The sequence below is a fragment of the Erythranthe guttata genome, chromosome 4 (genome assembly GCF_056151865.1).
Source record: "Erythranthe guttata isolate IM_541 chromosome 4, IM_541, whole genome shotgun sequence".
In the NCBI taxonomy this organism is placed as follows: domain Eukaryota; kingdom Viridiplantae; phylum Streptophyta; class Magnoliopsida; order Lamiales; family Phrymaceae; genus Erythranthe; species Erythranthe guttata.
Window position 1 is genome coordinate 1,002,926 of NC_142536.1, and position 17,075 is coordinate 1,020,000.

A 17,075-nucleotide genomic window follows, 5' to 3' on the forward strand; every position below is an offset into this window, starting at 1 on the left:
GATTAAAATGAGCAAGACAAAGGTGCGGATACCGAGGCGGATGGAGTTTAAATTGTAGCACAGTCTCCTCTCCAACACAAAGAGTGGTTTTATTCTCACTGAGAGAGAGAGAGAGAGAGAGAGAGAGAGAGAGAGAGAGAGAGAGAGAGAGAGAGAGAGAGAGAAGCGTGGCGATCGTACGGCGTCGGATTGAAGACGGAGGTTCATTCCCAGGTAAATCCACCACCTTTTTTTTGTATTGAGAGATGCTGCATTAAAAGAATTAACTGACTTTGACTCAGTGAGTTAAACTGAGAATCTCTGTGATGCATTAATTTGTCTGTGCTTTTATTGATCTTCAATTCAATTTACCGAGGTGGAATTAACCATCTTAGATACTATGTTGCTTCCGATTGTATTTTCAATTTTGCCCCTCTTCTATGATTTCAATTTTTTAATTTCAATTCAATCATACTTACATACATTGATACATACATACATGTATACATACATACATACATGTATACATACATTTGTGTTATGAATTTTCAATTTGTGTAGTAAGGTAGAAGAAGAAGAAGAGAGATGGTGGAGGCGAAGAACAGGGGATCATCACACTCATGGTGGTTCGACAGTCACAGCAAGGGTAATTCTACTCGATCCATTTGGCTTCAGTCAACTCTTGCAGGTGATCCTCTCTCTCTCTCTCTCTCTCTCTCTCTCTCTCTCTCTCTCTCTCTCTCTCTCTCTCTCTCTCTCTCTCTCTCTCTCTCTCTCTCTCTCTCTCTCTCGGGATTTGAATATAATTATTGTTTTTCTAATTTAAGATGGATAAATGACCGTTGTGTTGAGATCTACATAAATTGAAATGATTAGTTGCTAAAAGTTGAGTAATGAGTGGATAAAGTATTAAGGACAAGCTTTATTGTGGATTGAACTGTTGTTGATTATAAGTATGTAAAATTAATGGCAGAGCTCGATGACAAGGCCAAAACAATGCTGAAGCTGATCGAAGAAGACGCAGATTCATTCGCACAACGAGCAGAAATGTACTACAAGAAGAGGCCCGAGCTAATCAGCATGGTCGAAGACTTTTATCGGACTCACCGCTCGCTAGCCGAGCGGTACGATCTAGTCAAATCAGAAAACGGGGCCCGTCTCGTAACCCCATGGTCCTCTTCCCCGTTATCTTTCACCAAATATCGACTAGAGAAATCGTTAAGCTTGAACTTAAACGATAAAGCATACGATAGCTACTCTGAGGCTTACGGCCCAGATGAGTCCGATGAATCGGAAGTTGATGATCCGGAAGAAGAAGAAACGGTCGAAGATCTTCTAGAATGTTCCGGAACAGAGGAAGTGTTGGGGAGTGGCGCCATCGAGGAGGAACTTACGAAGCTGAGGAGAGAAGTGGAGGGGCTTAGAGAAGAGAACGAGGTTCAGAAAGAGCAACTGATGCAAAAAGACGAAGAGAAACGAGAAGTCATTAGGCAACTGAGTTTAGCCATGGATTTGCTCAGAGAAGAGAATCTATATCTGAGGCAGAATCTTGCGAAAAATGCTCCCAAGAAAGAAAATCAAACCGAGTACAACAAATTGAAAGAGGGTTTCTTCGGGAAGTTGTTCAATGGGTTCGGAAAATCGCCGGCTAATTTAGTCGCGCTATAAGAGTGTTATGTACTATATGTATTAGTAATATAGAACTACTGTTGTAGGAATATTTCAATTATCAGTATATTTGTTTAAAGACTTGCAGGAATTCTTTTTAAACTAGGCATCAACTATGTACTGTATTCTTTTATGCATTCAATGTAATTTATTATTGTTATTTTTGATGTGGATTGCAAATCATTCAATTTCTTGATTAAAAATAAATAAAATATGTATGCTGTTACAGAACAATGTAGCAATTATCTACATAGTACAAATACCACTAAACATGAAAAACAGCAAATTTGATTCATAAATATTACAATCATTAGTACATAGAAATAGTAGAAACCCCAAACGCATACACAATTTGATTCATTATATGTTTTTATTTTAATTTAAAAACATAAAACTAACTTGTCTGCAGTTTGAGAGAGCACTATAAAGCCATATTTACACAAATGCCACCAAACAAGACCACCATTGAGGTGAAGAACACGTACGGCACATTCATCCTGCACGAATAGGAATCCGGCAAGACGCCGAGTGGCGACAGGGCGAAAGCGGGCTCCGGAGAAGCGATTGAATCCGGGTTTGGCGGGCTTGGGCTTGAAGGGATTAGTGGTACTGAAGATTCAGCTGGAGAAAGACCAGAGCCACCCGGCGATGGAAAATCGGGATACATGTCCGGCGACAATGCCGGTGCGGGTAACGGTGAACCGGGATCGGGTAGTAATGCAGGTGCAGCTGAGATTGTTGAAGATGGCAAATTGCTCTCTTTTGATGTAGCTAGTGTTGATGACAAGATTGCAATAAATGTTGTAGTAATTACAAGAATGGCACAAGATGGAGTCTTGGATGAGTAAGCCATTTAATGATGATTGAAATGAAAAATAAAAATCAAATCTTTAATTGATGAAATAAATGCAAGTTTTTTTGGACAGAAAGATGATAGTACTATGAGTGAGTGAATGATTGTGAAGACATATCTATGATGAGGGATTAAATGGCAGAGGGGGGTGGGGGTGGGGTGGGGTGAGTGACAGGTGGCAGGGGGTGATTGGGAGAAACAGCTAAGCAGAGGGGAGGTAAGGGACAAAGAATTGTTTGTGGAAAGACTAACAGATGAAGGGTGAATTGGTTTGCAGTTGTCTTCTACCTAAATGGCAGTTATTTATTACTCACAGAGTCCGTGATATTGTTGTGTTTGTATTTAGCTTAAGGGAATAATAATGGTGGATTGTACAATTACAATTTTATCCTTTGGATTTGGAATAATTTAATATGGCGGGGTTAATTTCATTTGATTTGAGGCTGTCTTGGATTTGGATTCTTGCATGGTGAATATTTTAAAAAATAAATAATTAAATAAAAAGATGAGGTATTAGTTACTTGATATTTAGAAAAAATATTTTGATCAAGGAGAGATAGAGAAGGCACTTTCTTCAACCAGATTGATAGTCACAAGACAAAATATAATATAATAACCATGGCAAAATTACGTTTTTGTTTCGTAGTGAAAGATTGATCTCTTAATTTTTTACGTTCTTTTTTCTTTATGATTGATTGAATTAAGATGGTTAGTAAATTACGGACAACCCCTTAGATAAGGTCTCGTTACGGAAACTCTTCATGTTTGGGTAATTACAAATCATCCTCTAAATTCAATTATGAGATGTCTTACAACTCCATGCTCAGGGTGTCAAATTCAACATAATTTTTCTATATACCATGGAATGTTCTTTAGTTTGAACTCGTTTTATGAAAAGAATGCAGTTTTTTATGTAACACAATCCGATTTTTAAAAGTCAAAAGACACATCTTATAATTATCTTGTTTCATAATGTAGAACTTGAATGGGGTAAAACGGGTACAAATTAGAGAATATTTCTTATAATTTAAAAGATTGCACTAAATTTGATCCCGTAAAGGTGAACGTGTAAGAAGATTCATAATTGAGGGGTGGGTTGCAATTATTCAAATATAAATATTTTTTTCTTAATTTGACTTTATCTTAGAGGTTGACTGTCATTTACTTTATTACATGACCTAATCATACGTTAAATGGTAATTAAGGATAACACACTTGCAATTTTGATTTATTCCATAAGCCCAATAGGTTAGTGGGCTACTCGATTTATCCTTCAGAACACAAGAAATATACATATAGTTGGGCTTATAGAAATAAAAGAAATAGGTTAGTGCCTAATGGATTTGTTCATAGCTAATGGGCCCAACATATTTAACTTAAATATTTAATTTAAATAATATTTAAAAAAATAATCTTAATTCGGTGATAAGGTCATCGAAACTTGGCTCCACCATTATTAAATTCATATTATTTACTCCCTCCGTTCTTAAATAGGTGTCCTTTTTCACCTTGTCACAAATCTTAAAAATCTTAATAAATATGTCTTCATTTTAGAAGAATAGATATTGATGGACCAAAATATCCTTATTTATTAATTAATGAGAAAGAGTGCTATACAATTAATAAGGGTATAAATTAAAAAATAAACAATTAATGCAGCATTTGGAATTATAAAGTCACACGTATTATAGAACATATGGAGTATTTATTAAATTCTGAGGCGATTTACATTCGAGCTTTGTCTGCAAATTCTGAGGCGATTTACATTTATCAATGAGTATTACTGTTGATGCAAGAACTTGTCTTTAAAGTTGTATTTTATATCCTCCAACTTGTCTTTAAAGTTGTATTTTATTCAATTTTTAAATATTTTAATCAATTATTGGACTAGCTACCCGATTCATTATTGGATGTAAATTGGAGCTACTACGCAAATAATAAATTATTCAGATGGAACCATTAACACTAATTAATTTAAATAAGTTGCGTATGAAATTAACGAGCTTCCCTTGATAGTCATAAAGTCAACGATGTAGTCGTTGTCAAATGTCAAGTAATGGTTCACATGAGGGGTGTAAACGAGCCGAGCCGACTCGTGAGCTCGAAGAGCCGGCTCGTAAAAAGCTCGAACTCGGACTTGCGATTTTCGAGCTCGAGCTCGCGAGCTCGAGCTTTCTGACGAGCCGAGCTCGAGCCGGTTTTTAGTTGTTCATGAGCTCGCGAGCCGGCTCGCGAGCCGGATTTTTTATTATTTTATTATTTTTATTTTTATTTTTTATATGTTATTTTTATTTAAATAATGTATAATAATGTAAAATATTATAGAAATAAATACAAATATTAAAAATATATATAATTACAATTTAGTTTTAATTTTTTATTTTTTTAAATATTTTTTAATAATAAAATAATAATTAAAAAAATATTTAAAAAAAAAGAAAAAAACAATGGGCTCGAACTCGACAAAATTGACACGAGCTCGAGCTCGAGCCAAAAAAAGAGGAGCTCGGCGAGCTCGAGCTCGAGTCAGCCAAAAGAGGCGAGCTCGGCTCGTTTACACCCCTAGTTCACATGATGCAAGTTAATAAATATATAAGAAATGGAAACCATGCAACTTTTACTTTACATTAAATATAAGATGCTACAACTAATGAACAGGCTAGTATTTCACCATTGATCTATGCAATTAACTGTACAGCTATATATAAATGTGTCTTATTATGTGTAATTACCCAATATATTTCATAAGGCGTAGCATCTGTAAAACATTATTTTACTTCTTATATTATAGAGTTGAATTTGACATAAAATTGAATGGCCAACTTGATCAAGGTTGGACCGATTCATTCTGACTTTCGACCAAACCTTTTTTAATAGTTATTTAATTTACAATATTTTGTTATGATGGTTGTCATTAAGAATACATTTACATAAAACATAACACCATTAAATTGATAATAACTTTTGAAAATCGGCCGGCAACTCATGAAAATCGGCAGTTAACTTCGACAGACCTCAGCACCCCTCGTCATTGTTCGTGTACGAGATCATACTATATATTCTCCATATTAATTTATGTTTAATGCATGTTTCAAAAATGTACAACTAGCTAGGATGTTATTTTGAACACCAAATTCCATGGAATATCTTTTTGAACAAGTCTTTTCTCATTTTAGTATCAATATTAGTTTATGGCTCTCCTAAAAAAAAAATTAGTTTATGGCTATTAAATTAAAAGTCGGAAAGAACTATATATATATTATATATATGGCCCCCACAAATTAATTCAACAATACTATACATATATATTATTTATTTATAGCAACAAATTCATGTCTTTGAAAACACGTAGTCTTATGTTGCACGCCAAGTAACAAAATATAAAAACTTATGGCCGTCTCTGCAAATCATATTTTCACACCCTAACATTAAAGGTAATTTTAATTTGTACTTCAATTCAATTCTAACACAATTCCATACTTATTATGCCAATAACTAATCAATTGACCTTATATATTAGTTGCCAAAAAACTAAAAGAAAAGGGTAACACCGTAACAGTCAAATAGTATCTGCATGACAGAATCAAAGACAAGGTAGCACGTTGGTAAGCAGATCGGATTATTTTACTAATTCATTCAATATCTAGTAAAATTTAACTTAGATTATCAAAATATTAATGATGTTATTTAGTGTACACTACATATATTATAAAATACTAATAAAATCTATATAAAAGACACAACCGGGTTCATGAAATGATGCAATATATACATCAAAATCAATTTAGAATAATGTAATAAAATTCAATTCAGACCCCACAAACAGTTGTCATATTTGAATATTTTCCAGCCTGCACACACAAAAACACACACACACATATATACATAAATATAAATAAAACCAAACCCTGGCAAAAACTGAAAAAAATATTCATCCTTCACACAATTTTCCAAAACACACAACAAAAAAAAAATGGGAGAACAAAGAGAAGCGGCGGTGATAGTCGTCGGCGGCGGTCCATCCGGGCTAGCGACGGCGGCGTACCTGCAGCATCTGTCAATACCGTACATACTTCTAGAGAGAGAAGATTGCTTCGCTTCTCTATGGCAGAAGTATTCGTACGATAGGGTTCATCTCCACCTTGCCAAACAATTCTGCGAGCTTCCTCTCATGCCTTTCCCCGCCACCTACCCAACTTACGTATCCAGAGAGGAATTCATTCGGTACTTAAACGACTACGTTTCGCACTTCAGTATCCGCCCCGCCTACCGGAGGTCGGTCGAGGCGGCGGCGTACGACGAAACCGCCGGAAAATGGACGATCGCGGCTAGGAACCTCGATTCCGGCGAAGTGGAGGAATACCGGTCGAGGTTCGTGGTGGTGGCGACCGGAGAAACGTGCGACCCGAGTATCCCGGAGATCGAGGGTTTGGGGAGTTTTTCCGGCGAGGTGTTGCACTCGACGGAGTTCAAGAACGGGAAGAAGTTTGAGGGGAAAAGTGTGCTGGTGGTTGGGAGTGGGAACTCCGGCATGGAAATCGCACTTGATCTTTCAAACTCCGGCGCGAAAACCTCCATTGTTGTCCGAAGCCAGGTGAGATTATTTTAATAATAATTTTGTTTTAAGTAATATAATTTTTGGGCGGTAATAATATAGCATGCAGACCGGCACGTTTGTATAAATAACACGTGTATGCGTCTTATGCTTAGAACCGGCACTCTTTATTTTAATTGTTTTTTAAATAGCCGCCGACTCAATTTATTTAATTAATCTAGCCCATAGTTTTATCATCCACAATTTAGGGAATAAAAGTCTAATTTTGAAAAAATAAATTCATTTGGACAAGCCTAAATATATTTTCTATAATACGCCACTGATAATTAAAAAATAAAAAGGGTTGGCTTCAACGGAAAAGCAGAAAACGTGGGTTTCAATAAATGGAAAACTTTGTTGATGAGATTTATGTTTCACGCATAATCAAGATTATTTTGCAGACAAAGATTTCATGATTAAAAATAAAATGATTGTGTGTTTGTGTGTGTGGAAAATGGAAATAAATAAAATAATGTTGGATGTGGGAACTAAACTAATGCGCATGCATGCAGGTACATGTAGTGTCGAGGGGGATGGTGTACGCAGGGCTGGTTCTATTGAAATATTTGCCATTCAAGTGGGTTGACTCATTCGTAACGATGATGAGCAAAATAGTATATGGTGATTTGACCAAATATGGTATTCATAGGCCTAAAGAAGGTCCTTTTGCTCTCAAAGTCAAGTATGGCAAATACCCTATTATCGATCTTGGTACTTTTCACAACATCAAGTCCGGCAAAATTCAGGTTTTCTTTTCTTTTCTTTTCTTTTCTTTTTTCCCACTATTAATTACCTTTACTACTACTTATTTTTAATTCCCTTATTGTTTTTTTAAATAATAATAATTCAAAACAGGTGCTGCCAGGAATAAGAAGCGTTGAAGGGAACAACGTTTTATTTGAAAATGAAAAGGAATATCCATTCGATGTGATTCTATTCGCCACAGGTTTCAAAAGATCCACCAAGGAATGGCTCAAGGGAGATGATTATCTGTTGAGTGAAGATGGGCTACCAAAGCCAAGTTATCCAAACCATTGGAAGGGGCAGAATGGGCTCTACTGCGCTGGTCTCGCCCGCAGGGGATTGTACGGTGCTGCTGCCGACGCCCAAAACATAGCCAATCATATCAACAAACAACTATTGCCCTGATTTTCCCTATTTCTTTTTTTTTTTCTTTTTTTTTTTCTTGTGAACAGCAAAAACAGCTAATATAGTTAGTTGTCTACTGTGGAACTAGAACGTCATAGATTGATTTTGTTTTTCAAGATTTTCTTACTGCATTATGGCTGCTCTGTTTATTATATTTGCAATGATAAATAAATCGAGTTAAATTAAACTAGGAAAGTGGTTTTCTTTTCGGCAACCCCTGATATATGCTCAAATTAGGAAAAGCCCCCTCATATTTGGATGTATTGTCTTACACATCTATTCTTACTGTATCAAAAATTTACATACCGAAAGATAGATTTTTTTCATAAGACCATACATAGTTGAGGGGTACTATTCTTACTGTATTAAAAATTTACATACCGAAAGATAGATTTTTTTCATAAGACCATACATAGTTGAGGGTTGGTTGTGATATCTAAACGTTAGGGTTTTTTTTTGGTAATTTGGGCTTACCTCGGGGTGGCCGTAATTTAACCTTTCTTTAATGTTACTCAAAAATGTTATCCTCTGTTATTTAAAAAGGTTCCAACTTGGGAACTACAGAACTGCCTACTTATTACCAGTCGACTATTCTTCTCAAAGAAGAAATTTGGTTTTCAAGATTTCATCATTTCTACAAAATTTACACTACACTCTCCGAATACCTTACACTCTCTACAAAATTGACTTCTGCTCCATAAATTGCCAAAAATTAACTTTGTAAAGAATGAGTAAATTATTAATTAACTCAAATTACGAAAAAATAATTTGGAAAAGAATAAGAAAACACTTACGCCCAAAGAAGACCATCGTAACCAACCTCTGAGTTAGAAACAGGGGTGTCACCAAACTCGTGTCGGTTAATGTATTCATTTTGTCCGGTGGAGTCTACGTATGGCTCCAAAAGATCACAAGATCTTACCGATGGAATTCCATATCCTTTCAGAATGCTCTCCGAAGCAGATAAAGCTGATTCTCTCTCCAAAACAACCAAAAAGTTGTCTTCAAATTCAAATATTAAGTATTTGTCTTTGCAAGCTGCGACCAAAGTGCCCAAAACGATTAGTGCCGGGTATACACGGAAATAGATACATAGAGGAGATGAAACTAGCACTTACAATCAACTAGATGAGCCAGGTGGTGAATATTTTTTATCCAAGTTCCATTTAACTTCAAAACCTGTCACAGATTTTTTATCTTAGTAAGTTCAAACCCGCAAGCTGAAGGAGACACAAGTATATAATTTAGCTACAATTGACTTGCCTGCTCGTTGCTCATATCTTCATATCCGATGTTTACTTCATTTGCAAGAACCTGAACAAAAAATTATCAAATGGTAAGCCAAAAACACCATACACACAAGTTCATACAAAAATACACGGGTGATAAGATGTTCTGGAAGGTGCATCATAGACATCTACATACCTGTGATAGGACCACAATCTGCTCTCCTTTGAATTTTGGCATAGAATACCGCGCTTTGGTCAATAATTTCAACTGATAATAAACAGAGCCACTAGTCAACCAGTGAACTCAAGAAAATTAAAATTGAATTATTGAGTGGCAATGAAAGAATAAAATAAATTTTGTTTGTACCCCAATGCTATCTTCACATTCCTCACTGTCAAAACAAACATAAGTTAGATACATAACAGTCAGAACGAGAGATTAACAGAGCATAATCTGTTTAAGATCTATTTTATGCAAAATCAGCCACAAAAACTGTAAAACTCTCACGAACTTACTCTATCAGAGGTTCTGAAAGAGGTGTAAACACCAAACCAGCAACTATTAAATATGAAGGTTGACCTCCATCAATATGATACGGAACCTTCAGGTGAATAAAATAAGGGGGAAAAAGAAACCCATTTAATATCATAGATGCAAGTATTATATCAACAGATGAACTATCTAATCCCAGTAAAAAAGAGTATTTGAATTACCAAATGCACTCGCGTATTTAAAATGACTTGGACTTTCATAAATTGTCCATTCCTAATAATACCAAGTTCTGCTGCATCACCCGTAAATCTGACATTGATCATCAGCATTAAAGGCATGAGTATCAGCTTAATACAAAATAAGATGCACTGCTTTGAAGAAGGTTAGGGCCAAAAAAAAAAGTGAAAGTTAACTAGAAAATGGTAAATGAAAACAGTATTGAAATTGATTCCATGATAAGTTCAATATGGATGCCAAAGTAAATTTTACTTTTGACTGATGAGGTAGCGAAATGCAATTCGCTCAGATGACCGAAAGGGTATTGTCCCTTCAGACCCAACACGAACATTGTCAAAGCTAACAATAACATCCCCCTGTAAAGACAGTTAATGAACCAGATGTTACTTCACAGGAAAAAGGTCATCGTTCTCACTGTTTTACCATGCAATTGCAGAACAGAAAGACAGGATTGGGAACAAAAAATGATGAAAACACTGACGAAGAGCAATAAATGATCAATAATAAAATGCTGGGATAAGGGCATACGAAAGTGAACAATAATTATTTGAGGTCAGAGAGCATCCATGAGGAAAATGATCAACGGAAAGCTCCACAATTAAAAAGATACACATACCTCCTTCAACACATCACTGGCATGGGCAGTCGGTTCAATCTTTCGCACGAGTACACCCTGCAGAGACAAGTAGTTCAAGATTATGAAAAGGCTTAGTGTATGCTAACCAATAATAACGAAAAGCAGCAATATAGCTGCTTATTGATAAATTGGAAATGAAAAACACCTCATCCGAGGTTAACCAACCAACATAAAAATCTAACTGTTTAACGTGTCAGAATTCAGAAACTAATCCATAATCGATGACGCCAATCGACAATGTTAAGAATATAAATAAAATGTAGATGTTAGACATACAGTTATATGTATCATCATAGTCCAGTTAATAAAAAAGAGCAAGACCTCATTAGATGGCACACTTAAGCACGCCCGCAAAGCTGGATTCTCCAATTTTTGCAACAAAACCCCAAGAGAAGGAAAACCTGAGAGTTTATGCCAAGTTATTGTAAATATTCAGCTCGCTTCCATGAGTAGCAAAAGACACTACCATCAAGATTTCAAAATGATCACCATAGCTCAGAGAGGAAAATGAATACAAACAATACATATCATTTTGGGGGAAGATTACTGTGGAATTGTATTTCTCAAGCTAGCATCCTGGAAAATCTGTGCTGAGCTACACTCTTACATCGATAAATGTGTGGCACATAATTACATAAATAGAGAATATATTTAATGATGAAAAGCAACATATACCTAGCAGAGAGGTTTGTTCATATGACAATATACCAACACTTCAACATTTTGTTTACATAGATCAAAAAAGGCTTTCATGAATAGGTACCCCTAATATATTTTGCAATTCTAATAAGTCTGAACAAGTAATTCTTCATTCATATCCTCATATTTCCAGCTTTCCTTCTAAATGTCTTAAATGATGGTATAATTCGTTACAAATTAAATGAGCACTAGTAAATTTCATTATTCTATCACTAAATGCCAAGTAGACTAGTGCCAGGGATGAAATTATCAGCTCATTGGAGAAGGAAATCTCACCAGTGTATTTCCCATTCCTCTCATAATCTTCAAGGAAATGAGAAACAACCGTTGTTGGAATCACGTAGCCAATATTCTCTACATCATCAGATCTGTATACCTAAAAGAAAGATCATCTGAGAATAACATATGGCGATATAGGAAATGATGATGATGATGATGGTCCGGAAACCATGGGATCTCTGAAACTAGGACCATGGACACCTCAAACAAAATAAAGAAGTCCTTAAATCATAGTGAGTAGTGACATCGCAAAAGTATGGCGGAAATCAATTTCTTATAAGCAAAGTGGGTAAATAAGGACTAATATCTAAATTGAAAAGTTTCTGAAACAAATTTTATTTAAAAAGACTACCTGAAATGCCACTCCGATGCACTCTCCTTGGTCATTGAATGCAGGACCACCACTATTACCTAAAAATGATTAAATAACTAATGGCACTTTAGTGTAGGGATGGAACATAACTTTGGAAGTGTATTTTGGGTACAAAAAGTAAAAAGAAGCTTGCGTAATGAGCACTGCAGAGCAAATTGAAAAATATGGGACCACCAGCAGATGGTTCCACTTAGAGAGACTAACTCCTACTTTCACAAAATATAGTTACCAGGATTTATTGCGGCATCAATTTGAATGCCAAGCAACTCGGAAGATCCATGAGCATATGATGTTACCTGAAAGTATATGCCAGATATTAGTTAGAAGGAGAGCTACAAATTCAGAAATAATAGCTGAAATTCATTTTTGAATCATCGGTAATTCTATGCTGTTTTTAACTCTAAAATTGGAGTTTTATATTTATTTTATCATGATGTTTTATCATATACTTGCAGGTCCCATCAGGATGTAGGCTAAAGACTCAAAATCTATAATCAATGGCATCATGGCATGTCAATTTTATTGCTAATATCTAATCCAAGAGCTTAATAGAGTGAACAAACCTCAATTCTTGATACCACCCCCTTAGACACTGATATGGTTTCTCCTCCAAGTGGATAACCTACAACAGTTACCGAATCCTGCAAGTTTAAGGGGGAAAGAAGGAAACATGTGTGAGAACTTCATGTTTATTAATGTCATATTAAATTAGAAAGGTATGATGCCATTTACTGAATGTGTGTATCTTCTGTAAGTGTTAATTATGCAAGTGCAATAAGTAGCCAACAAATTCAACATGAGATAAGCCTCTGCAGGCACAAAATGGAACAAAAAGGTATAACTTGGCACAAAATAAAATGACAACAGAAATGCACATATTTTAAACCAGTTCCAAAAAAAAAAAAAAAAAAGCGAACCTGCAAAGTTGGCAAGCTTCCTAGTTGAAGAGGCTCAGCTCCTTTCCAAAATTCCTCACTCTCAACAGAAAGCAGAGCTATATCACATTCTACACCTCTTGCTAGGACCTAAACCAAGTACTAGAGTCAGTATAGTAAAAGAAGATAACAGTGGGTAAATGTATATCATAGAAGGCAACCTTGGCAACATATTTTGTATCGTCCCCTCTTCTTTTTACTTTGACCTGTAATATGATAAACATTAAACATCAAATAATTGAAGCATACCCGTACAGCACATAAGGACATGAAATAGTGAGGAGGCTTGGATAGATTTTGTATCCTTGACTAACAATCTATTAGCTTAAGTTAAGTAGAATGGAGAACAATACAAAAATAATATTAGCTAACAATAAATATGATTTTCATGACTTCAATTTTAATAGAAATTAAAATCACAATCTATTAGCTTAAGTCAAGTAAATTGGAGAATAATACAAAAAACAATATTAGCTAACAAGAAGTACGATTTTAATGACTTCAACTTTAATAGAAATTAAAATCAAGGGCATTGAATAAAAGTAAATGACTGATTTTTTGCCGAGAGATTTTAAATTCCTTAAAGCTACAACACTATCCAAAGAAGCATGTAATAGCAGATAGCGAGTAGAAGTTACAAAAACTCCCACTGTCATTGAAAACATAATGAGGATATTAGACAACATTTCTTTATTTCATGACTTGATAATGTAAGAGACCAACATCACTGATGTCAACAGTGACATCAAATATAATACAAAAGTCTTCGAGTCCTTTAATAGGAGCCTGATGCAAAGATATACTAGCTGCCTCCACATAATACACTAAACTTGTTATTTCTGCAACATGTAAAGTAAACATAAATTTGAGCGCATCCAACATTCAGATGTTACCTGTGTATTATGTTCGACACAGTGAGCATTTGTCAACAGCTTCCCATCCCCGATCATGAAAGCACTGCAAAGTAAATTAAAATTTTCATCAAGCAGTATATGAAATGGAGTGACAAAAGAAAAGATTTCTGATATGCTTTTAAACTTGAATTTAAAAAAGAAATGACACTTTCTTGAAACAATGACATGCAGAAAAAGGTGGCTCGGACATGCCTGCCAGTACTTGTATACTGTCTTTGTTTCTGCCACGGAAGGGAATAGTCTGGTGCAGTGTGAGTACAGTAGACCTGGATGAAAAGGAAAAAAAAGAAGAGAAATTCAAATTCTGATAGTTCAAAACCAGTAGGATTATGAGAGGGATTATGACAATCTTTCTATAAGGCCATTTGGGACTTCAATAAAACTATTGTTGGGCAAGATACATAGTACAAGGAAAACCAGGCATTGACAATAATTGCATAAAATACTTGTTAACTGATTATAACCATTTTCATGCTTGGAAAAATTAAATACTGATGAAATAAAATAAAAATGAGCTTTAGGTCATTTCTAGATGTAGATAAGAAGCGAGATTTACGGAAATACTTGATAGCACAATTTAATCATTATAAGTTCGGCAAGTATTAAGGAAGGATGTAGAAAGAAAAATAAATCCACGTATGAGAACAAGAGGAGAAAAATAAAGCTATATATATGAAAGGAGAAAAAAATAACTTCAACAATGATATAACTAGCATATTTCTAAATAATATATATTACCTTTACAACGGCGCTAAGGGAAGAAGCATTCTGAAGATTACTCGTCTCTACCTGCGAAGGATAACTGATTATGCTCAAGGAACCGAATCATTAGTAGACGACAGCAAAAAATGCCTCGGTAAATAGCTACCGGAGAACAAAATAACTACAAGTTATGAGAAAATATTCTGAATGAAATATTAAGCCTGTTATTTTCATATATAGATAATCATAAAATATCACACATAATGATAATAGCTTAGTATTGCCATCAAATTCATGAATAGTTGATCATACCGATTTCTATGCATCAAAACTTTCTTAATACAAGATGAAGTCTAATTATGCTAGGGACGCAAGAAATTGTTGTTATTGTTCAACTAAATATTTCATATCATCACTACATTATCATTTACAAGCAAGTTACAAAACAGAATTTACAACACTTTAAATTATATATGACAGCAACGCTAATTCTAAAGCGACATTCATCTCCATATCTTCATCTCAATCAAGAAATTAAATACTTAGAAAACATAAATAACAAATGAAGACTTTATTCAAAATAGTCGAGGGTTTTGGTTCCTGGAATCTATATACCTTTTGCTCCTTCGAGTCAACCACAATCCCCTGGTTCCCTTTCTTCTGCACACCAGGTGATTTGGAGGCTTTCGATAGGGTTCGTCCAGTTCTATCACCACCACTTCTACCATCGGCATTTGAAAAGGTGTTCTCATCTCTTGATCTCGATCGGAACCTCGGGGTGAACTCTTCATCCTGGATTCAGTAACAGAATATAAAACACAACTTTGGCACTGGAATTTGTTATACACTTATACTTCACCCAGATACATTCTACCACAAAATATGTATAGAAGAGTTCAGGCAAAAGAGTCGAACAGATTCGTAGAACATGATTCTTCCACACAATTATCTTTTTCCTCGACCAATATACTCCGCAATGTATAACATATTCTGAATTTACTCCTCATTCAAAAAGGAATTAATATATTGAACCAAATTAAACAAAATCCAAGAGAAAAAACAAGGGTTTTATATACCTGAATGGCCGATTTGCACGGGGATTTCTTCGATTTTACTTTAATCGGAATTTGATTTTGGTCATCGGAGGGTTTACGAACACTAGACAAATAATTGAGTTTATGCGACGTGGAGAACAGGCGGTAGGTGGTGGCGAAGGTGACGCCGGAGAACAAGCAGTTTGCGGCTGCGATTGCCATTTAAAATTCAGCAACGCAGAGAGAGCGCGAAGTAGGTATGCTGTTTTCCTTATCCTTTTGCAACGGTTAAAAAAAATATCTACTTCTTTTATCCCCCACTGCCATTTGATGAGTAAAAAAGAACAGGTAACTATTTGAGATTTTTCTCACCTAGTATTTACTTCTTACTTTCTGTCCATATACATTTTTTTATTATTTTTTATCTTTTTTAATAATTTGGGGAAAATACAAATTTCATCCCTCAAGTTTGCACTGCTTACACATTTTGTCCGTCATATTTGCAAAAAACATATTTGGTCCCTCATGTATCAAAAATTCAACACTTTTAATTATTTCCGTCAATTTTCCGTTAGTAATAACGGAAACAAGCATGTGTCCAACACTGACTGACGGACTAACTGTAATTGACGGAAATGACCAAAAGTGTCAAATTATTGAAACATGAAGGACCAAATGTATTTCTCGCAAATATGAGGGACCAAATGTAAAATCGGTGCACACTTGAGGGATGTAGACTGTAATTTTCCTATAATAATTTTACTACAATTAAACTTTTAATCTCAATCATCCAATAATTTCATAATCTTGTTTGTTACTTGTAATCAGGTGAATTTAAGTTTGGACTCTTTATCAAAGAATAATTAATTTAAGAAAGATGTTATATAATCTCGCACTGAAATTTATTAAATCACGAACACAAATAAAAAAAATCTACCTCTATTTTCTCTCAATTCTTCTCTCTATGACAAAAATAAAATGAAATCAATGTCTACGCACGACGATTCTCTTAAAACCAGACGTATGATTATCTTTGAAATATTTTTTTAAATTATTAACAATGTGGCTTTGGCTAATAATTCCACAATACCTATCTAACTTTTGGCTAGTATTTTTCATCCTTTCAATTTCTGTCCAACTTTTTATTGTTTCTAGTGTTGGAATACCTCACAAGGAGATAGCTGTGAGTTGTTGTGATGAAGTACATCCCCTTGCTCCGATGCATATAACATATGAACATTTGTTTTTTCGTTTTTATAGTTGTTTTTTTGGCCGTTCGTCCATAGGAATGGTTTTTTTG

At 35.0% G+C, this 17,075-nt stretch overlaps 3 protein-coding genes across 3 annotated transcripts; 2 read left to right on the top strand and 1 right to left on the bottom strand.

The window, feature by feature from the left end:
• Nucleotides 1-35: 35 nt before the first annotated feature.
• NET3C (Kinase interacting (KIP1-like) family protein) lies at nucleotides 36-1,811 on the top strand. Its single transcript, XM_088816209.1, has 2 exons — nucleotides 36-667; nucleotides 953-1,811. Exons 1-2 carry the CDS (start codon nucleotides 565-567, stop codon nucleotides 1,645-1,647), a joined length of 798 nt encoding a protein of 265 aa, XP_088672335.1. The 5' UTR covers nucleotides 36-564; the 3' UTR covers nucleotides 1,648-1,811.
• Nucleotides 1,812-6,251: 4,440 nt separating this feature from the next.
• Nucleotides 6,252-8,433, top strand: LOC105953747 (putative indole-3-pyruvate monooxygenase YUCCA10). Its single transcript, XM_088816212.1, has 3 exons — nucleotides 6,252-7,094; nucleotides 7,607-7,840; nucleotides 7,950-8,433. The coding sequence occupies exons 1-3, from the start codon at nucleotides 6,474-6,476 to the stop codon at nucleotides 8,241-8,243; spliced, it is 1,149 nt and encodes a 382-aa protein (XP_088672338.1). The 5' UTR covers nucleotides 6,252-6,473; the 3' UTR covers nucleotides 8,244-8,433.
• A 361-nt stretch (nucleotides 8,434-8,794) lies between these two features.
• Nucleotides 8,795-16,121, bottom strand: DEG2 (DEGP protease 2). The gene is made up of 21 exons (XM_088816211.1): nucleotides 15,818-16,121; nucleotides 15,357-15,533; nucleotides 14,778-14,828; nucleotides 14,232-14,305; nucleotides 14,019-14,082; nucleotides 13,287-13,331; nucleotides 13,108-13,215; nucleotides 12,754-12,831; nucleotides 12,420-12,486; nucleotides 12,170-12,228; nucleotides 11,815-11,914; nucleotides 11,161-11,240; nucleotides 10,819-10,875; nucleotides 10,455-10,558; nucleotides 10,187-10,274; nucleotides 9,989-10,074; nucleotides 9,840-9,864; nucleotides 9,669-9,740; nucleotides 9,507-9,557; nucleotides 9,362-9,422; nucleotides 8,795-9,281 (listed from the first exon to the last, which is right to left on the bottom strand). The coding sequence occupies exons 1-21, from the start codon at nucleotides 15,995-15,997 to the stop codon at nucleotides 9,034-9,036; spliced, it is 1,875 nt and encodes a 624-aa protein (XP_088672337.1). The 5' UTR covers nucleotides 15,998-16,121; the 3' UTR covers nucleotides 8,795-9,033.
• Between the last annotated feature and the right edge of the window lie 954 nt (nucleotides 16,122-17,075).